This window comes from Pistacia vera, unplaced genomic scaffold, assembly GCF_008641045.1.
Source record: "Pistacia vera cultivar Batoury unplaced genomic scaffold, PisVer_v2 Contig539, whole genome shotgun sequence".
Taxonomy (NCBI): domain Eukaryota; kingdom Viridiplantae; phylum Streptophyta; class Magnoliopsida; order Sapindales; family Anacardiaceae; genus Pistacia; species Pistacia vera.
In genome coordinates this window covers 122,413-143,932 of record NW_022196378.1, presented here as the reverse complement: position 1 = coordinate 143,932, position 21,520 = coordinate 122,413, and the positions used below count along the sequence as shown (strand labels likewise).

The window sequence follows — 21,520 nt, the reverse complement described above, 5'->3', positions numbered from 1 at the left end:
CTCTTTTTTTGGGGTGGTTATTCGCCTCTACCTGTGGCCTCCTGGACAAGGAACTCCAACTGTTAACCCTTAAATAACTTTTGCAGGACAAACAAATTGACTCCATTATTAATAAATGACAAACCCCCCAAGAGTGGCTCTTAGGATGACATGCAACAAAAACACAAATCAGAGTGTTAGTAGAGTTAATTGAAATGCTACCTTCTGTCAGTAGAGTGAAGGGTGTTTGGGATGGTGGATGGCGACGACCTGGTGCGACTAGGTGGCGGCAACGTGCGGCTGAGATTGGAGAATGTGGTGGCTAGCGTTTTCAAAATTGAAAGAAAATTTGGGGAGAATTTTTTTGGGTCCCTATTTTAGGGAAATTGAAATTGATTTGATTTGTTTGAGGGAAAGTGGAGATCTCAAATTTTAGGGTATTTTGAAAAAAAAAAAAAATTAAGTTTTAGAGGGAAGTGATGTGGCAGTTTGGTGAGGTGGTAAATGAGATGGCAGTGCCACGTCATCTACCACTTCATGATGTGAGAGAGTGATGTGAGAAACTGATGTAAACGTAGTATTATTGATATCCAGTAATGTGTGTGTGCGCGCGCATTGGTGTCTTTTTTTTTATATTTTTTAAATAAATATGTTAAATGGCACAAATTGGGGGAGTAAGTTGAAAACTAACACTTTTTTTTAAAATGTCTCAAGAAATAGCATATTTCCATTAAGCATAAATTTGGCAGATGAAATTGCCCCTAATGACAAAATCCTAACCATTAATTGAAAACATGCTTCCACTCTAAAATCCTAACTGAAGACTTGATTTTGTGATCTTGAGGAGCACTTTTTTGATGTATTTCTTGATATATTAGCTTATTAAACAATTCACAAGAGAGAAGAGGTAAGTTTTGGTATTTGAAAGTTATTTGAAATCTAATATTTTGCGTACGTTGCATATATGTGTAGGAAACATGTTAAATAAGTTATTTTTTAAAGGATTTGTTGTTATTATAGTTGATTAAGCTTATATTTCAATAGATATGTTGAAAATGGGTGGTTTAGACATAATCTAGGTATGGGTTTTGACCAACGTTAGATGTTTTAGATAGAAAATTGGTTGAAGGTTGAAGACAAGTTTTGGCCAACACTCGAGAATTAAGCCAGATTCGACGTCTGCCATTTGATACTAAGGTGGCCTAATATGGCTGAAACCATGTCATTTGGTTGGATTCGACCGTTTAAACAAAACTTGTCCTAGACGAATCCAACTGAACCCCAAGTGTTTAGCCAAAAACATACTTCATATTCTCCAATAGACCTTATGTTTTTTGGTCGAATCCAACTGAAACCCTTGATTTCCACTCGATTTCAGCACAAAAACTAGCATTTCCACTCGATTTCGACACAAGTAGGAGGTGCGTATCGGTTTAGGGTTGAAAGTTTGAATTTTGGCAATAGAAAAAGGCGTAGGTTGAGGTTGAAGAAAGCTGGTGAATAGTGCAAGTTTTGTATATATACAAGGGCAATTTCATTCTAAAAATAGTATAATTAGTCTGAATTAGGATTATACTATTTTTCGAAACACTTTCCAGAAAATGCTATTTCTCAATTTTTGTTCCAAATAATGTTATTTAATATTTTTTTTCTTTATTTGGTTTTGCAGAAGAAGGATAGAATTAGAAGACAAGAAAAAAATATTAGAGAGAAGTAGAGATGGCAATGGCTCGGCCGCTCGGACCCAAGGTCGACCCCATGACAAAGGCCCGGGCTCGTCATGGGGATGATGGGTAAAGCCTAAGCCCGGTGCGACAAGCTTTTTGTAATCTTAGTCCCAGCTCAAGCCCGTCTATTTTTATACTGTAAATTTTTAAATATTAATAAATTTCAATTTTTTTATATATATGTTGGATAATTCTGTAATTAGATATATAGTATAAGAGTAATTTAGTAAAATTAATAATAAAATGTCGGGTCAGGTTGGATCGGGTCGAAAAACAAACCCATGCTCGGCCTGTATCTTAGGGCGGGCCTTAAAATCAGTTATAGGCCCAAGCCCAAGCTTGTTAACATCGGGTAAAGCCTAGTCTTTTTCAGGACGGGCTGGGCCGGGTACTAGAAATACCAAAGAGTGAAGATAAACAAATAAGCAAGCATAATGTTTTTGGAGGACTTAATAGTAAAAATGTTGCGTTGGCACTAGTGTACTGTTTGCAGTAGGTGATAAATTCCATTTCCTAGTAAAAGTAACCCAGGAACATATCATGTGGATCAGCTAGTTAGGAGCAATAGCAACCGTCAGATTGCTTGATTTATTTTAAAAAAGCCCCACCCTTTATAGCCGACGGAATCGCAACCGCCAAATAAATGCGTCCCCACAAACGTAAAACCCTTGCAAAACATCTTACAATTCCTCTCTCCCTCTTAGGTTTTTGGAGTTGGCTCTTTCAAACTCTCTTTTTACTCCTGAACTTCAAACGCAAAAAACGGCTCTAGATCATCGGCCGTGCTCAAAAGAAGAACAAAGCATGGCCGCTCCAGAAGCCCCTCTCTGCTATGTCGGTGTTGCTCGCCAATCCGCTGCGTTCCGTCTCATGAAACAAATGGTACCTCCTCTCTCACAACTTCTCTTTCTGTTGAGCTGATTTTTTTTTTCTCTTTTTGTTTTGATTGATCACGTGATGGTTGTGTGTAGGGATGGGAAGAAGGAGAGGGGCTAGGGAAAGACAAGCAAGGGATCAAAGGACATATTAGAGTAAAAAACAAACAGGACACTACTGGTTTGTTTATTTTCTCACTGTATTTATTTTTGTAGTTTTGGATTTTTCAATGTTATGTTTGTTTAAATTTATGCTCTGTTTCGCTGTTGAGAATACGTAGGATAGGAGAAATGTTTTGTGAATTTGAATTGTAGATATTCTAAGTAATAGTAATTGAGTTGGATAGAAGAAATATGTTTTCCTTAAAATGGAGTCAGTTGTATTGTATTTAGATGTAATATTTTGATTTTTCTGATAGGTGTTGGCCTAGAGAAGCCAAATCCATGGGCATTTGATACGGCACAATTTGATAGTATACTGAAAAGATTGAAAGTGGTATGTTTTATGTTTCTTATTAATTCCTTCTATGCCAGTAGATTTATGGTCTGTGTAAGTTATGACATTGTTCTTCTTATTTGTTTGGTTGGCATCAGGTATCACAAATTAATGCTGAAGGTATGTATAATGAATAACGAATACTTTTTTGCTTAGTATTATAATAATGTAATATAGTATGAAAAATTTGTCTTTGTATCTAACAGTTGAAAAGGAGGAAGCTCAAGCAGAAACTGAGACTAATGTTTCTAATGATGCTGAAGATCAAGTTGTCAAGACCACTCGAGCACGAGGAAGGTTGGTGCCATTGTATTGCAACCGAATGTGTAATATTTTTGTAAATGCTCATCGCAAAAAACAACACTTATACTATAACTTTTATTTGTTTGTTCTCTTAGATATAAGAAGAGAGAGCGAGGGAAGCTTGTCCATGGATATTCTTCAAAGGATCTTGAAGGAATTCTTGTAAGCTTTCATATATTTACTACCTTTTCTGTTTTCTGCTGTCACATTCTATCTGGTTACTCTTTACAATTATATAATTTTTATTCTTTCGTCTTTTATCATGCAAATTTTCAATATGTAAACAGTGGTAGAACATATAAAAGAATTAGTTGCTGAAAGTTGATTGTGGTCACTGCTTATTTACTCTGCTAAACTGTACTGTAGATCAAAAAGGTTGAGGAGCAGCCACAGATTGATCCCAGTAAAGATGATGTGTTGGAATCTGCAGAGGGATCTGAGAATCAAGATTTTTGTACTGAAGGTAATACCACATGTTGATAGAAATCAGTAAAGTTTATATTGTGTGCTTTTAAAACAAATATCAGATTTTTAAAGAAAGTTGCATGTTGCGCAATCTCAATTGTTATTGGAAACATGTAACATATATCAGATTCATATGGTAATTAGTATTTTACACTATATCAGATCTGTTGGCTATTTGTATTGATGTTGTTATTCAAAGAAAGTCAAATAGGAGTTTCTTGCCGTCAAATGTTTATGGGTGTATCTGGTCTATCATTTATCCACTTTAATGCAATTTCTTGTCTTGACATGTATACTCTTGCAATTCTTTCATGGTAATGTGACTCACAAAATGCATATTTTGTTTTGACACTATTTTTTGTAAAAGTTAACAGTTATAATTTGTTATTTTTTGTCAAAAAGAGTGGTTGGTGCACATTGCACTGGTTTTAATCATGCTGTCAACTCAATATGCTTTGTGACGGCCTTTTGTTTTAATTCCTTGACAATTATCATAAGGTTATTCTTTTGATGATTGATTAAGTTATCACTCAAGAAAGAAAATTTGATATTCATAAAGGATGAGATAGGTCTTGTATTATTTTGTCCATTAGTCCAAATATCTCAGCATAAACTTTATCAATTGATGTTTTCTTGAATAACCTTAGCGTATTCTAGCAGGACACAAAATTGAAGAATTATCACCAGATTGGTGGGGCTTTAAATATGGGTTTATCTCTGGAGGTTATCTTGGGGCAAGCTCTACTAGAAGGAAATCCCTTAAAACAGGAGATGCTCAAAAGAGTAACAAAAGGACTTCATTTTGTGAAGATGACCAGGAGAATCTCTACAAACTTGTTCAAGTATGTGTTCTTGCTAATTTTGTTAGTTACAATATGTGCACCTTCTTTAATATAGTGCATTTGGAATGAATATAGTTAGCAATTTGCTATTTTTTGACAGTAGATACAGTGTCATACTTTATAATTGTTTTTGTTCTACTGATGTTTTTGAAAAAAAAAAAGCAAATAAATGATACTTCACTTGATAAAGCTTAATTCTCCTTCAGTTCTACATTGCTTGTCAACCAGAAACTATGTTCTTTGATGTTTACAGAATCCTGATCCTAACTAAATCATTGATGCTTTATGCCAAAATTTATAGGATAAATCCACCACTGGTAAGCAAGGACTGGGCATTAAGGACCGGCCAAAGAAAATAGCTGGTGTCCGCTTTCAGGGACAAAAGACATCCTTTGATGATTGTGATGATGAGGAGTCTGCTGAGGAACCATCCATTGATTTTGGTTTATCAGCAAAACGAAAACGTGAAGACTCATCGGAGATGGAAAAGATTGATGAACCCAAAATGAAGTTGAAAAAGTTGTGTAAAAAGCTTCTTCAACAGGTTTGTCACTGAAATTGCAGGCTGTACACTTTGTATTAGTAGTTGTCTCTAATTTAATTCTTATTTCAGGTACCTGGAGAGTCATTAAAGCTGAAAGAGCTGAAAGTTCTTATTGATGAACATTCCACGCAGTTCTTATCCAGCTTCTCATCCAAGAGAGATGCTCTTGCTTACTTGAGACGAAAGGTATGAATATCTAGTGACTACAGAGCAACATATACAATTTATTGGCATTGGAGAATGGCACGTTTTACTTTTTGTTCCCTATTAGGGATTGCATCTTTCTTTCCTATCACTATGGGGATCCCTTTGATATTCATATTCAATAAATAGTTGCCTCTATCAATTTATCCCAATTTACTTCAAAGGGCGGGGAGGTAGGAATGGAATGAGGGCCCCTACTTGTCTTAGAGCTAGTTTGGCTTAGTGTATAGTACAGTGCTATGGAGCCAAACCCTCCTTAACCTCATGAAAGGAATGATTTTTGTACCAGTTCTACATAAACATAAAAAAATCTTAAATAGAACCAAAAGAAGTGCGATCAATCCCTCATCATATCTGACGTGGATTCTTATTTTCGCTGTTGGAAGCCTTAAGAATGTAGCCCCATGCATGAGTCATTATTGGTTTATAATAAGGGCCACTGAGTCATGTTTTCTCTATACAGGATGATGCTTCATAATTAATTTGTACTTAAGAATGTAGCCTTAAGAACGTAGCTGGTATGCATATAAAGTTGTTTATGACATATTTGGTTCTGGCTGCAGTTAGATGGTAGTTCGAAGTTCTCTGTAGAGGGAAAGCGAGTTAGTCTCACATCGAGGAGAGGCTGAAAATTTTTGTTAGATTTCTGAGATCCTGTAACGGTCTGTAAATTGCAGCTGAGACTGGATTAGCATCGCATCTATATGTTATTTATATGTCATCTAATTATTGGATTTGTTGTGGTAACGTGCTAGGAATTTTTAATTTTTAATTTATTACTCATTTTATTTCTTGATCAAATATAAGATCCAGTAGTGTCAATGGTTGTATTGTATTATTAGATTTGTATCTTAAAAAATGGTGGCTACGATTTTGTCACCAAAGCGTGAGATTAATAAATATATAGCGAACCTTTACAGCTTTACTGTGAAAATTACTAGTTGTCTAGTTCAGTCCATTAATTCAGTTCTAGCAAGAAAGTACTTTTCAGATGCAGTATTCACCGATTAAAATCAGTATTATTGCTATATGCTCTGAATTCTGATTGATGTGTCAGTCTAAACGCCATTAAATCACAGCAAATGTAGAAAACCACTCACAGGCAAATCAAGAAGATCTAAAGTGTGTTTTTAACTTTTTATGACAAACCTACCATTTTGAGTTTTGTTATTGTTCTGAATGTCTTCTTTCCCATCTGTCTGCATATCATTTCACGCTTTGTTTTCTCGTTAGATGTAATTAGCTTGAACAATTTTCTTCTCTATATACTTCTCCAAATAATCGTATCCATGGAAGTATAGAGCTTCAATCTCTGCTCTCTGACCACTCTGAACCATCAATGTCAACTCTTCTTTGTAATTTTCCTGGCAAACACCATTAATTCTAGATTTTTATTTTTTAGAAATGAAATTGTCAAAGATAGCGTTAGTCCTTTTCACCTTTAATTGGAAGTAAATACCAAGAATCCAAGGAGTTGAGAACACGACAGATTGACTGATTGAGAGGATTGAAATTTGACTTTTTGGTTATTGGTAATGAACTTTACCTGTAATATCTTTGAAGACATCAAACTTCTCGCAACTTGCAGGTCTCGTGGCTTCAATGGAGCTAAAGATTGTTCAGGGATCAGCTGTAGATCATCTCCTCGTAGTCCCAACCACTTGACATTGCAAGCTGAATAGTGCAAAAAAAAAAATTTAGTAGCTATCTCCTGGACAAGGGGGAAAAGTAGTATAATTTAGCGTAATAAGCAGGCATGCACCGTATCTGTATGCCTCCAAACCCATCCCTATGCTTCCAAACTTGAAGGTGCATAGTATAGCCAATCCAGCGGGATTCCTTACAAGATTACAGCATGCGTGAGTTCGCTGATAACATATCAGTTGCACTGAACAAGGAATAAAAGTTATCCATACCAGTCAACCAGTGCTAAAATTGGTAAGTCTGGGAAAGCTCGTGTCATTTTGTGAAGAAAAAACCTATAGGGAACCCAAAGAATAGCATGAGCTAATATAGGAGTTACTTGACGCTCTGAATTCACTTTTTTTGCCAGCAAGGTTCATCAAACTGTTGAGTTGAAATACTATCAGCCTAACATGTTCCAGAGTTACCTTGTGGCAATATCTGGGTATCCTTTGGCTGTGATAAGAATACTTGGAATTTTATCGAATACACGATCCTCAGCCAGCCGATGGAATATTGCATGCTACACAAACCCATATGTCTAAGAGAGGTGTTGTTTGATAATTGGAAAGCCGCAACCACTAGAAAGTATTAATCAAGAACTTTGACGAGAGACATTACCTTTTCCACCAAAATGATGTACCTCGCATCTGTCTTCATAACCAACTTCTCTAACAAGTTCAGATCACCAGAAATAGCATAACCAGAAGATCCACATGCTGAACAATCAACGACCTCATGGTTTGGTTCCTGGCACGTTTCAAAACCAAAACCATGAATAAGCCAGTGCACTTCATCGAGATGCAGCATAAAACAAAACCAGAAAATGTAACTGGATGAAGCAGGATATAGTTAACTATCTTATCTACTGACTTAATTTAATAATAACATTCCAGTTAATTTGATTCAGAGGGAAGGCCAAGTTATCATTAATAGGATCTATCTGCCCGCTCAATTATTCCCATTTGGCCCAACTAGCGTTATATTTACCATTGTTTTAAAACCGAACCGGAGGGCAATTCGCTCTGATGATGGGGAGGGCGAATCGGTAGCTAGCAAGTAGAGGCATCGCCTAAAAATGGCAGATCGGTGGTGGAAGTCAATGATCGCGGTGGCTTTTTATGGTGAGATGACTAGATCTTCGTGAACGACGACAAGGGCGCTTGGGAGAAGGTAGACCGGTGGCTGAGGAAGCCTGTCGATGCCTAAGAAGGCCGATCGACGCCGGGAAATAGAAGAAAAATCACGCGGCAAAGGTGGATGACAAAACATCACGCGGCGGCTGGAGATGAAGCGTGACATCGCCTGAGTAAGTCAGAACTCAGAGGGTGGTTTCCAACAGTAAGGGAAGGTGGAAGGTCGCCGGAAAAGGGGAGGTCATTGTTGATTTGCATTGGCCAGAGGGTGTGTTTGCTAGATTTGAAACCTTCAGGGACTGATGCAGATTAATCAGGGGTGTGTTTGTTATATTTTAAACTTAAAATAGTCAAAAAGAGTGACCCGACCTGGAGAAGGCCCCGGGTCCCGGTCCAACCGGTTGGACCGGCTGGTCCGGTCCGGTTTTTAAAACAGTGATATTTACTCTTTGAATTCGTTAGATGACAAAATAACAAGCGACTTTGCTCTTGCCAAACACTTGAAGCTGTGCATTCAATCTCACATCACAAGCTCTTAGAAACCGACTTTTGTGTGTCAAATTAAACCATACATATAAGACAGAATGCAAAAATGCAATCAAAAGAGATAAAAGAGATAAGATAAGTGCCTGAAGCAACAATCGCCCAGCAACAAGCCCTCTACTAGATGCCATAATTCCAAGACTGTAACGACTACACCGAAGCAATGCTACAACATCTATACCACAAAAGAATCTCAACCAATTCAATCAATCAATTGATAGTGCTAAGAATTTAAAGAACAAAAATGACCTTGAATTGTCCTATTGACTTGCAACTGAGAAGTGAAATATTCTGGTGAATCACAAAGCAACTTATAAAAGAGTTCCCTCTGCGTGACTTGCTTTTCTTCAACCAGAATGTGAAAGCACATCTCCATCACCTTCCAAACTTCATAAGTAGAATAAATTAGAGACTTTAGCTGAACTGATTAAAGTTGAAGCTACGGTAAAATATTAATGTTAAACTCATTAGTATACCTCTAACGAAGGCTTTTGCTGCGTTGGCTTTCATCAAGGACCTCGTACAAAACGAATGAGATAGGAAAATCGAGGAGATATCTGTCAGTATCCCCTGATTTACACGGCTGTTACTCAATCTTCTATTGATCTGTCCATTTCACCAATTTAGATTCTCAAAAATAAGCAATTGCTAGTGACCTAATTTTCTGTTCGGTCGCCGAGAAAATATGCGAGGAAGCATATTAATCGTTTTATTAACTTAAGAACAGAATTTGAATGATCAACTGTAATCAAATATATACTAATTTAATCCATCGCACCATAAAATTAAACTTGAAATAACATTACCAAAGCTCATATAATAATACCAGAGGGAGATCGGAGATTGCAGGATCAGGAGAGTTCAAATTCTTGAGAAAATTTAGTACTGAAACTTCGATTCTCGCTCGAACCTGTACCAAAACATTTCAATTTAATTCAAACTTAAAGAAAGACCAAAAAATTTACGACAGTTACCTCAAGAGAAGTTAGGATATCAGCATAGCATTGTTGTTGATCCGAGTAAAACTTCATAGACGATCTGCTCAAATCTTCCATTTCTCGTTTCTTTGTTTTTGAATTGGGGAAATATTGACAAAGCTGTGTCTGTTACTGGGAGAATGGCGCGAGAGCATCCGTGAATTTGAATATAGAAAGTGAATTCCTTTTCAATTTTTATATCATAAAAACGACGTCGTATAATATAACCGACGACAAGGCCGACTATCTTAAATCTGGGCTTGAATTAAAAATTTTAGGCCCGAGTCTAGAGGCTTGATTGGGCCTATATTTGTGCGTGAAGTGCGAAAATTCCGCTCACTTCAATGAAAATTATTTTCCTAAGATATTAGCAGTTTCTAATAAAATAATAATAATAATGGAAAGTCCGTCTCCATCGTGGAAAATTTGAATGAAGAAATCAAACCATAGACTTATAAGGAGAAGTCGGTTTATATTCTATTATTTCTCCTCACCGCGTGATTCACTCAGCCACCCAAACCGAATTCAAGAGCTTTCATATCCATATCTCAATTTTCAAACCTCTCTGTGGCTGCCTGCCTATACTCTACACTGCATAGGTAAATGCTGTAAAGCAATTAAGAAGAAGAAGAGAGGATGAACAAATATAACGAATCCATCTAAAATCATGCCTGCGTGGTCCAGAATACGCCATCCCTAGTTTCCAGTACTTCACGTTTCTTTCCATCTTTCCTTTTCTTTTTATTTATTTATTTATAACTCACTCTGTCATCACTTGCTCCACCCAGAAGAAGCTCATGCATGCTCCACTAGACAGAAGCCAAAAGGAATTCTACGTCCATATTTGCAAGTTGGTAGCATTAATTTGACTTTGATTATTATTACTATTATCATTTTCTCTTTTCCGACCTTGAAATCTTTGGTCAGTACACGGTTTTGTTCTCCTAAAGCTCAAAAGAGCCGATCAATTTGAGGACAAAAAAGTGGGAATGGGAGAGCATGAATAAGAAATCCTATACATTCTTATAGGTTTGAGGAGCGGGGACCAACAGTTCCATACTCACTCTGGTTGCTTCGTCCAAAATCCAAATCAATAATAGAAGAATTAATTGAGTTGTGACTTGTGACTCCCATAGCTTATATATATATATCAGTCAGTTGTTTAGACTAGTTTATACGTACCTCAACTAATATTTGGTTCTATTAAACATCATATAAGTACAATGAACTAAGTAAACCATATGTTATTATGGTAGGTGATCCCAATGTTTGAACTTAAAAACTCAAAAAAAAGAGTAAATTTTCTTAATCGCTAGTCTAACCCTAGGGGTGTCCAGACCAGTTTGTGCGTATCTCAATTAATTTTCGGAGTCTATTGAACACCCTATAAATCCAATAAACTAAATAAACCATATGTTATTATGGTAAGTGATTTCAATGTTTAAACCTAAAAACTCAAAAACATGAACAAACTTTCTTGACCGTTAGTCTAAACCTTTGGGTTAACTGTACATATTCATTTAGATATTTTCCCAATTGCAATTTTTATGATAAGGTTTTATTGATAACAATTGGACGCATGCATCTAATATTATTGTTAATATTGTTTATTAATTGACTAAAAAGAAAGATGGGCCAATTAAAGAAGTCCATGCGCGTGAAGTGTGTTATGGGGGACGAGATTTTATCTAAATTCTTCTTCTTCTTTTTTTTTTAATAGTTTTCCAAGCTGGGCACTGGTTGACTTTTCAAAAAGTCAACCGAATGGAGGTACAAAGCCGGTTTAAAAGAAAGAAACAAAACTTCGAAACAGCGGCTTCAAGTACAGAAAATATATTGTTTTCAACTTTTCTCCAATATATAAACAAAGTCGGTCATTAATATCATCCATGCTTGGATTCTCTGAAAATCTAAAGACTGTAGCTGCGTAATTTTCTCTTCTTCTATCTGTCTTTATAATTCTACAGCTGATCGGTTTTTGTACTTGATGATGAACGAGTTTGTTTGCATGGACTGGGATTTGCAAGCAATAGTGCGAGGCTGCAACGTCGGTGAGGCCCCAACCTCCATGGACGACACCGCATCTTGTTTTTCTCCTTTGAGTCTTCAACAAGATGCCCTTTTAAAATTTCCTGATATTTGTGAGACCACAACGATTATAAATGAATTAGATGAGCTTTACAAGCCCTTCTATCCGCAAACCATCCTCACCACCAGTCCCATTTCGGTTCCTGATGAAGTTAAGAAGCCTAAGAAGCTGAGAAAGCAACAGTCTCTTTCTGGTTCTTCAAATAGCACTGGTGATACCGCTCAAGCAGCCAAACCGAAAAGAGGGTTAGTATATTCACTTAGTTTATGAACTGCATATTAGTTTTGAGACGTGTACAGGTTTATCAGAATTATTGATTTCATCCTTTTGTTTCAGCAGGAAGAATCAACAGAAAAGAGAAGTGAAACAGGTAACAGCCGATGGTCTTTCGTCTGATATGTGGGCTTGGCGTAAGTACGGACAGAAACCCATTAAGGGATCATCTCATCCAAGGTAAAGCAACGATCTTTTGCAACAAGTTCATTATAACAATCTTGAAAGTCATATTTGAATAAATATGTACGAAGACCTAATTCTGGTTTAAAAACATGCAGGAGCTATTACAGGTGCAGCAGTTCCAAAGGATGTTTAGCAAGGAAACAAGTTGAAAGAAGCAGCACAGATCCAAGTATATTTATCATAACGTACAGTGCCGAGCACAACCACGGCCACCCAACACGGAGAAACTCCCTCGCAGGAAGCACCCGAAGCAAGTCTTCAACGCAAGGAACTCCGGCCAAGAATGAGCAAACAGATCAAGTACAATCAGGTCTTTCCCCAGTAACTCCTTCGCTGACATCCACTGAAGACGAGTCTGTACACCAGGAAAGCTTTAAAAAGGAGAATGAACACGTTTCTGAAGACGGAGAAGAAAACGAAATTGCCATGCCCGATTCAATTTTTAACGATGAATTTTTTTCAAGCCTGGAAGATTTAGGACTTTTATTGGATCAGTTTCCGGACACCTAATTATTTCACCAGATAAACCATAAGTGGCAGTATCTTGTAATTGGTCAAATTTGCAGTTTTGACACAGTAAATTACTTCTTTTTCTTGTTTCGTAACCTGGTTTTGTATAATTCATCATCCTCGTGACAAATTGGTATCTTGTATTGTAGGCAATAGTTAATACTGAATGTCAAGAAAGTCGGTTCCCAGTTCATTGTTTTCCGAATACCGACAAAGATAGGTTTTCTTGCTGATCTTGTTTTTAACGGAAGCTCCTACAAGGAATTAAGCAATTTAATTTGAATGGCTGGTATAATCGTCCTCAATAAACTTGGATTTTTTTCTTTTTGCTTTTTTTAATATTAATTTCTGCATACTTATTGCCCACGCCGACTCCCTAACTGTAAGCAAAAACGACAGCTAGCCAGTGTTATTTAATTAAATCCTGGATAAGCTTTAATTATCTACCTAACACCATGTTATACAATTAGCTATATATTTCCTGCAACCAGTCAAGTCATTGCCTTTCAACTTCAAGTGTTATATCAAATATAATATCAATTTCATGTGCAAACGGATGGAAATTTTCAAATTCAGGCTATACGTACGGGGATTGCAGTTGTATTCTATTTTAGTTTGATGCCTGTAACTTATTACATCACCGACAGAGACAGATGATAATTACATAAATTAATGAAGTGGAAAGGAACTGGTGTTCCTCTGAAACCCAATAAGATGAATCCTTTCCCTTAATTTTTTACTAATATTATTATAAGTAATTATGTGTCTAGAAGTTCAACAGAGACAGGAGAATCATAACTAGTTCATACTTGATCTTTTAGCGGTTTTTTTTTTTTTTTTTAATAAATAACTGAGTTATTAAGGGATAAGTGTCAGCCGAGCCCAGTCTAATCTATAAATCCAATAAATCAAGATAATTATATAAATATGATAAATAACTCTCTTACAACTTAAATACAATACCTTTGAATATAATTAACCTCAATGGTTAAAGAGTTTGCCATTCAACAAAGCAAATATCAATTTGCTGATAATGTTTCTAAAACTGCAAAAACACTTATTTGAATTAAGTGCTTGAAATGGACAAAACACTATTAATTATAGAAAATTTATGTTAAGAAAAAATATTAATTATATAACGTTAAATTTAAGAGAAAATATTAAATTAAAAGATATAAATGTCATAAACTGAAAAAAAAAAGTTAAATACTTTGTTGATGTTTGATTTTTTACACCACATACTCGCACTATAAAGTACTAAGTTGACTTAGAAATTACACGTGAATGGAAAATGAAAAAGTGTTTATGGTGTTAAGATGATATATGTTTGCAGAAACATAAATAAATGATTAACAAGAGAGGTTTTTATGGTGGTTCGGATACTTAAAGCAAATCCTACATCCACTGTTATTTTATTATTCTCTGACCATTTCCATGATATTGCTTATAAGACGTACAAAGATGGAGAAATACTTTGCTTACAGAGAAAAATAAGCTTTCATGTGCCTAGCCTCTCTTTTTACGAAGAGAGGTGCTTATTTATACACATTTGAGGTCAATGTAATGAGTGTTTTTGCAAGTTGTCTTGACACATGTAGAACTCTTATTCATCCTTATCTTAAAATATGATAGGGTTGGTATAAAATATCTTTGAGGCGGTATGGGCTTGATAGCTAGTACACTTTGTCTTTTAAGCACTTGTTGAGCTAACATTAGTGTCCCCTTTTAGGCATAATAATCCCCCCCCCCCAATTTTTGGAGTGCGTAATTGCACTTAAAAAATTCATGTCTTAGATCTGAATGGTTGTCGCACTATAGGCTGCAGTCTCGAACTGAAGAGCTCGAACTATGCCTAGCGCAATCGGGTGCTGAGAGCTAGGACTGCAATGAGCCCTTGGAGTGATTCGAAGCTGAGCGCGATCTGATAATTGACATAAAATCTCTAGTATACAAATTGCTGACATCAGAAGCCCAAAACGCACAGCTTAGAAGCCTTAAACGGACAAACCAACTTAAAACAGTCATAACTTTTGATCCGAGATGAGTTTTGGAGCCTGTAAGATATCCACGGAAAGCTTGTTCCGAGCTCTACGTCGTGGCAACTAGGAAACTTGGTTAGGGCCATTTTCGGGGCCAAAATCCTCCATTTCGGCATGTTTTGGGGCTATTTTAAGTTTTCTACGCATTTTTTCTAACGTTGGCAGCTAGTCGCGATCTGAGAACTAAAAATTGATCGTGATTTGAGAGTTAAGAATATGACCTAAGGCTGTTCGCAATCTCAGAGCTAAGAGATTATCGTGATTTGAGAGCTAGGAGCTGATCGAGATCTGATAGGAGCTCGACCTGAGAGTCTAAGGCATGCGATCTGAACGATCTGATGCACACGATCTCAAGCAAACGAGCGAGCTTATGAGTTCAATCAAAGAGCATAAGGACCTTGATCTGAGATCATAAGGAGCTCATCTGAGAACTCGAGAGCTCCTTACGATCTGAGAACTCGAGAGCTCCTTACGATCTGAGAGCTCTTTGCGATCTAAGAGTTCAAGGAGTTCAATAAGAAAACAGAAAGAGTTCGATCAAAAAGCGCGAAGGTTGATCTAAGAACACAAGAAGTTTGATTGGAAAACATGAGGCTTGATCTGAGAACACAAGGAGTTCGATCAAAAAGCGCGAGGCTTGATATGAGAACACAGGAAGTTCGATCAGAAAGCGCGAAGCCTGATCTGAGAACACAAAAAGTTCGATCAGAAAGCGCGAGGCTTGATATGAGAACATAAAGAGTTCGATCAGAAAGCGTGAGGCTTGATCTGAGAACACAGGAAGTTCGATCAGAAAGCGCAAAGCTTGATCTGAGAACACAGGAAGTTTGATAAAAAAGCGCGAGGCTTGATCAGAGAACACAAGGAGTTCGATCAGAAAGCGCGAGGCTTGATATGAGAACACAAGGAGTTCGATCAGAAAGCGCGAGGCTTGATCTAAGAACACAGGAAGTTCGATCAGAAAGCGCGAAGCTTGATCTAAGAACATCGATCTAAGTGCTCGGAAGCTTGATCTAAATGATCTAAACGCTTGATCTCAACGATCTTGAACGCACAATCTGAGAAATCGGATGTGTGCGATCTGCGATTTGACCACGAGATCCAAGAATTGAAGATTAGAGTGATCTGACCATGCGATCTGTGATTTGACCACGCGATTTGAAGTTGAAGATCAGAGAGATCTAAGTGTATGATCTTTGATCTAGCCATGCGATCTAAAGCTAAAGATCAGAGCGATTTGAGCGTGCGATCTGCGATCTGGCCATGCTATCTAAAGCTAAAGATCAGCTATCTGTAGCTGAAGATCAAAACGATCTGAGCGTACGATTTGCGATTTGACCACGCGATCTGAAGCTGAAGATCTGACCGATCTAAGCATGCGATTTTCGATCTAATCACACGATCTGAAGTTGAAGATCAGAACGATCTAAGTGTGCAATCTTCGATTTGACCACGCGATCTGAGAGCTCTGATGCATGTGATTTGTGATCTGACCACGCGATCTGAGAGCTTTGATGCATGTGATTTACGATCTAACCACATGATTTGAGAGCTCTGATGCGTGCGATTTGCAATCTAGCCACGCTATCTGAAGCTAAAGATCAGCGATCTAAAGCTGAAAGATCTGAGCGTACGATCTGAAGCTGAAGATCATAATGATCTAACGTGTGCAATCTGTGATCTAGCCACGCAATCTGAGAGCTCTGATGTGGAACAAGCTTTAGTATTTTGACGATAACTTGAGTTATAGACCTCGGATTTGGATGATTCTTGGACCATCAAAAAGCTAACTCAAATGGCTACAACTCTTGTGTTTATCACATTATCAGATTCAGACTTTATCCTGCTCGGATCTCCACATCAGGATGTGAAGATTTTGAGGCTTGTTGGAAAAACATGGAGAGCCGATGTGAATCATGCCCTCTTTCTAGCGCCAAATTGTTGATGCCTGATTTTTTACACCAACTACTCGCATGTGTAAAGTGTTAAGCTAACTTAGAAATTACACGTGAATGGAAAATAAAGAAATGTTTATGGTGCTGAGATGATATATATTTGCAGAAACATAAATAAAGGATTGACAACAGAAGTTTTTATAGTGGTTCGGATGCTTAAAGCAAATCATACATCCACTGTTATTTTATTATTCTTTGATTATTTTCATGATATTGCCTGTACGGCGTACAAAGATGGATCAATACTTTGTTTATAGAGAAAAATAAGCTCTCATGTGTCTAACTCTCATATGTCCAACCTCTCATTTTACGAAAAGAGGTGTCAATTTATACACATTTGAGGTCAATGTAATCAGTGCTTTTGTAAGTTGCCTTGACACGTGAAGAACTTTCATTCGTCCTTATCTTAAAATGAGATAAGGTTAATATAAAATATCTTTAAGACGGTATGGGTTTGATAGCTAGTACACTTTGTCTTTTAGGCACTTGTTGAGCTGACATCAGTGGGACTTTTTAGGCACAACATACTTATAAGTGTTAGATTGGCCAAAAGGCAAAAGATTATTCAGTTGCCTTTTTTTTTTAAAAAAAAAAAATGTTTACTAATTAGTTATTATTATTATTATTTGAATTTATTTTTTTAATGATAGATATTTTTAAAATTATAAATAATTATCAAATATTACAAAATTGTCAAATAACATTTTTACCCTTATAAATGCTTACCTTTTTACATTGTTATTTCCCTTTAGTGTATTATTTTTTGAGTTTTCTAAAATTTTGTCCACAAATGATATTTGCACTTTTCAGTAGACTAATGCTACAAATACACACCACTTATATAAATTATTCCCTATAAACTTATACAACATCCCTGCATATTTGTCTTATAATTATTTAATTTATTTTACATATATATGTATCTTTATTTCTTCAACATTAGGACTTCCCATAACTTTACATATTACAACACTAGAGATTCTATGATCTCGATTTTTGTTAGTACTAACTATAAATATGTGGTTAAACCGTATGCACGGGACTGACGGGAGTGTTAACCCGCAAGAATTGCAAACATTCTTGTTCGGTTTGAGTTTGAGTTTGAGTAAGCAAAGCGGCCACAGAACCAACAAAAGCAGCATTCATGTAAGTGGTAGGTTCAGCGTGGGAGTAGTCTGATCTCGCATCATTAAAATGATCATTTGAATCCGGACCACCAACAATTGCACCCACATGAATATTTGGATTTGGTTTTCCAGAATTGTAATAGCGTGAGTAGCCGTCGTTACAATTTACTTTTCCTGGGAGAACTCGGATCGAGGGAATGGATGCACCTCTGTGGTGAACCTGCAATGGGAATTTGCTGCCGAAGCCTGCCATATATGACATCTTCATGGGGTTGTTTCCAAGAATGTAGTCTACCTGGAAACCATACATAAAGTAGAGATTTCTGTAAGCATTATAAAGTTCATCTGACCCTGCTATGTGTTCATATTGTTATATAGATTAAAACACTAACTGAGAGGTTAGATCTCTACCTGTGATTTTGCGAAGGCACCGATTTCAGAGGCAGATAAATGCACAGAACCACATTGGATTCCTCCAATAGGAGTTGAATTCAAGGTTTTGGAGTAGAAAAATAGCAGCATGGAAGAGCTTGTAACATATTGTAAATTACTGCTATCTCTAGTATACAAAAGCCCACCTACAAACATGCCAGAAAAGTTTCTCATCAGAATTGATTTCTTTGAGCTGTGGGAAACCTTGTATATATATGATTAAACGATTTTGATAGTTATTAGAGAATTGAACCTGGAGTTGTTTTAATCTGCAGAGAGCTACTTCCTGGCATCAATGCACATACAAATGATTCCATGTCCGTCTTAAACTTAGACAAATCATTCATTCCACTGTAAAATTCCTGAACAGAAACTTTTATTACTTCCTTTACCAGTTTTCTGAAGGAAAAAGATAAATTTTTTATTTTACCATGTGACTAAATATACCTTAGCTAGTAACATCTGAGCTCCAGCAAATTTATTGTCCCAACTGAACTCAGAAACTGCTTGACTCCATCCTTGGTTGCTCAAGACATAGCTCAAGTACGTCGTATCACCAGTTGCCTTGTATAGCCACGCCGCAGCCCATAATAATTCATCCTTATTCACGTTTGAGAAGCCATCAATATAGGAAGCTAATAGTGATCAAAAAGCTTAATTAACAAAAATTTTAACATGTAGTTTTCATCTTTACCTGATATCCTGAGTAAGAGCAGTAGAAAGGGCAAGAATCCTTGTAAGATCCCCTATATTTGTCCGCAAAGTCAAACAGCTGTGTACGTAACATCTTCAATATTAAGTTAGTGAAACGCATAATTAATTTTGGTGGGCATAAATGTAATGAAGCTGCAACTTTACCGATTTTGAATGATTTAAAAGCCTGGAAGAGTAGTTGGAATCAACGGTTTTGAAAACAATTGAAGCAGCAGAAAGAGCAGCAGCAGCCTCAGCTGCTGCCTCAGAGCCTGGTGAATCAGAAGTTATCTTGTAAAGTGTTCTAGCAGTGTCCATGTCTTCTGGCCTCTCCCAACACTGGTGATCCGCATTTCCATCTCCCACCTATCAAAACGAATTCAAGTATAAACCTCAAATCAATTATGATCCTAATAAAAATAATCTATCAAGCATATAACAAAAAGGGAGATGAAAAGGACCTGAGTATACAGCGTCGTGGGCGAAGTATGAGCTTGCAGTATGAAGTTTGTGCCCCATCGAATTGCTCTACGTAGGTAGCTAAGCTGCTTGATTGAGGAGATCTCTTTTGGGTACTCAACGGCTGTCCAACTCAACAAGCTGACAGTAAATGCCATGGGCCATCCGAATTTGACATTGTCTCCAGCATCATAATAGCCTCCTGTCAAATTAACCTGCCAAAAATTTGAACCTCAACTTAGCTATAAGCTCTGAAATTCACTTCTGTCAAACGAAGCATAAATTAACTTCAATTATCAAGAAATGATTATTTATCACTTTCATAGTCTTTGTCTAACAAACCATCTAGAACTAGAAGCAGTTCATTTCATTAAGTAATTAACAGTTAATACATTATCAGGCTCGCCATCAGAGAGTGCAGAGTTTCCCCTCCACTCCACTCTCTGGCTTGCCGGCAACTTCCCTGAGCGTTGCCCTTCAAAAAACAGAATTGCTTTTCCAAGTGCATCTTCATAATCAAAAGCTGATGAGCACAACCCTTTATTTTCTATGGCTAGAACATTGTGACTAGCCAAGAGAAAAAATAAGGCCAGCCTAAAGCATTCACCACCTCCCATAATTAACATGTAGCTCTCTATATAATTTCCCAGTTACATTAATTTGTGCTGGTTGGTATTTATAGAGATATAAGCTAGATATGCCCTTGGTTGGTGGTGTTATTACATTTACCATTAATATTATGTACAAGGAACAGCTTCATTATTTCTTTTTGGTATGACATGTTGAATTAGAATTAGATTCTTTGGTAAAGTTTACAATTTTGAAGCCAAAAACTGTTATGGATATCAGGATGTTTTTGAGAATCTGATGAAGTGACATAGCCCGATGGGCTTTGCGTGAAGTTTTGAGTGACGGCAAGAGGATTCAAAAGTCAAATTAAGTGAGCTATCGCATACTGTTGCACGATCTAGGCTACAATAATTGAGGATTCTAAGATTTTGGAGGTTTTTCTAGAGGTGAAATTAGTGGATTAAGAGTGTTCAATTTGAGAGGAAGTAAGAGTTAAACCCCCGATAGAATGGTTCGGCGATCAAGAATGTTTGTTCAATTCATTAATTTATTGAGTTCGAACCACTTTTTTTTTCTTATTTAAATATTGTTTCTGCATACTTATTGCCACGCCGATCCCTAACTGTAAGCAAAACGACAGCTAGCCAGTGTTATTAATTAAATCCTGGATAAGCTTTAATATCTACCTAACACATGTTACAATAGCATATATTTCTGCAACCAGTCAAGTCATTGCCTTTCAACTTCAAGTGTTGTATCAAATATAAATCAATTCATCTGCAAAGGATGGAAATTTTTAAATTCAGGCTATACGTACAGGGATTGCAGTATATTCTATTTTGTTTGATGGCTATAACTTATTACATCACCGACAGAGACAAATGATAATTACATAAATAATGAAGCGGAAAGGAACTGAGGTTCCTCTGAAACCCAATCAGATGAATCCTTTCCTTAATTTTTTACTAATAATATATAAGTAATTATGTGTCTAGAAGTTCAACAGAGATAGTCATAGGAGAAAGGAGAATCATAACTAGTTCATACTTGATCTTTCATTAGTGGTTTTTATTTTTTTTAAATATCTACATACACTTATACAAAGGAGCTATAAAGTGACACAGCCAGAAGAAAAAATAAAGAAAAAATAAAAGAAGAGAAGAGAGAGAGAAAGAAATCAGAAAATCAAGTGTGGAGATGTCTTTGTATATCCTTTGAATGTCTTTGTAAAACTAACATTGCTCTTTTCTTTTTAATAAATAATTGAGATATTCAGGCATAAGTGTCAGCGAGCCTACCTATCTAAAACCCAATGAATCAAGGTAAGTACACAATGTGATAAGTAACTCTCCCGCAACTGAATACAAGACCTTTGGATAATTAACCTCAATAGCTAAAGGGTTTGTCATTCAA

The 21,520-nt window shown here is 36.6% G+C and overlaps 4 protein-coding genes across 6 annotated transcripts; 2 read left to right on the top strand and 2 right to left on the bottom strand.

The window, feature by feature from the left end:
* The first annotated feature begins 2,414 nt into the window (after positions 1 to 2,414).
* On the top strand, positions 2,415 to 6,369 carry LOC116107491. The gene is made up of 10 exons (XM_031393755.1): positions 2,415 to 2,588; positions 2,678 to 2,762; positions 3,001 to 3,081; positions 3,284 to 3,374; positions 3,476 to 3,542; positions 3,747 to 3,843; positions 4,506 to 4,687; positions 4,989 to 5,231; positions 5,301 to 5,417; positions 5,999 to 6,369. Exons 1-10 carry the CDS (start codon positions 2,511 to 2,513, stop codon positions 6,062 to 6,064), a joined length of 1,107 nt encoding a protein of 368 aa, XP_031249615.1. The 5' UTR covers positions 2,415 to 2,510; the 3' UTR covers positions 6,065 to 6,369.
* A 295-nt stretch (positions 6,370 to 6,664) lies between these two features.
* On the bottom strand, positions 6,665 to 9,901 carry LOC116107427 (meiotic recombination protein SPO11-2). Of its 2 annotated transcripts, none has more exons than XM_031393702.1 (11): positions 9,772 to 9,901; positions 9,624 to 9,707; positions 9,274 to 9,403; positions 9,047 to 9,184; positions 8,884 to 8,972; positions 7,740 to 7,868; positions 7,547 to 7,641; positions 7,352 to 7,414; positions 7,198 to 7,274; positions 6,977 to 7,109; positions 6,665 to 6,818 (listed from the first exon to the last, which is right to left on the bottom strand). In XM_031393702.1, exons 1-11 carry the CDS (start codon positions 9,850 to 9,852, stop codon positions 6,665 to 6,667), a joined length of 1,173 nt encoding a protein of 390 aa, XP_031249562.1. In that variant the 5' UTR covers positions 9,853 to 9,901. The 2 variants fall into 2 exon arrangements, with proteins under 2 accessions (XP_031249562.1, XP_031249563.1); XM_031393703.1 differs by having other exon boundaries at positions 6,665 to 6,799; positions 6,982 to 7,109.
* Positions 9,902 to 11,606: 1,705 nt separating this feature from the next.
* On the top strand, positions 11,607 to 12,939 carry LOC116107521 (WRKY transcription factor 22-like). 2 transcript variants are annotated; one of them, XM_031393795.1, is made up of 3 exons: positions 11,607 to 12,108; positions 12,203 to 12,316; positions 12,418 to 12,939. In XM_031393795.1, exons 1-3 carry the CDS (start codon positions 11,762 to 11,764, stop codon positions 12,830 to 12,832), a joined length of 876 nt encoding a protein of 291 aa, XP_031249655.1. In that variant the 5' UTR covers positions 11,607 to 11,761; the 3' UTR covers positions 12,833 to 12,939. The 2 variants fall into 2 exon arrangements, with proteins under 2 accessions (XP_031249655.1, XP_031249654.1); XM_031393794.1 differs by having other exon boundaries at positions 12,200 to 12,316.
* A 4,724-nt stretch (positions 12,940 to 17,663) lies between these two features.
* On the bottom strand, positions 17,664 to 20,037 carry LOC116107516 (endoglucanase-like). The gene is made up of 8 exons (XM_031393788.1): positions 19,930 to 20,037; positions 19,540 to 19,752; positions 19,244 to 19,444; positions 19,080 to 19,157; positions 18,833 to 18,985; positions 18,639 to 18,747; positions 18,365 to 18,531; positions 17,664 to 18,248 (listed from the first exon to the last, which is right to left on the bottom strand). Exons 2-8 carry the CDS (start codon positions 19,693 to 19,695, stop codon positions 17,850 to 17,852), a joined length of 1,263 nt encoding a protein of 420 aa, XP_031249648.1. The 5' UTR covers positions 19,696 to 19,752; positions 19,930 to 20,037; the 3' UTR covers positions 17,664 to 17,849.
* Between the last annotated feature and the right edge of the window lie 1,483 nt (positions 20,038 to 21,520).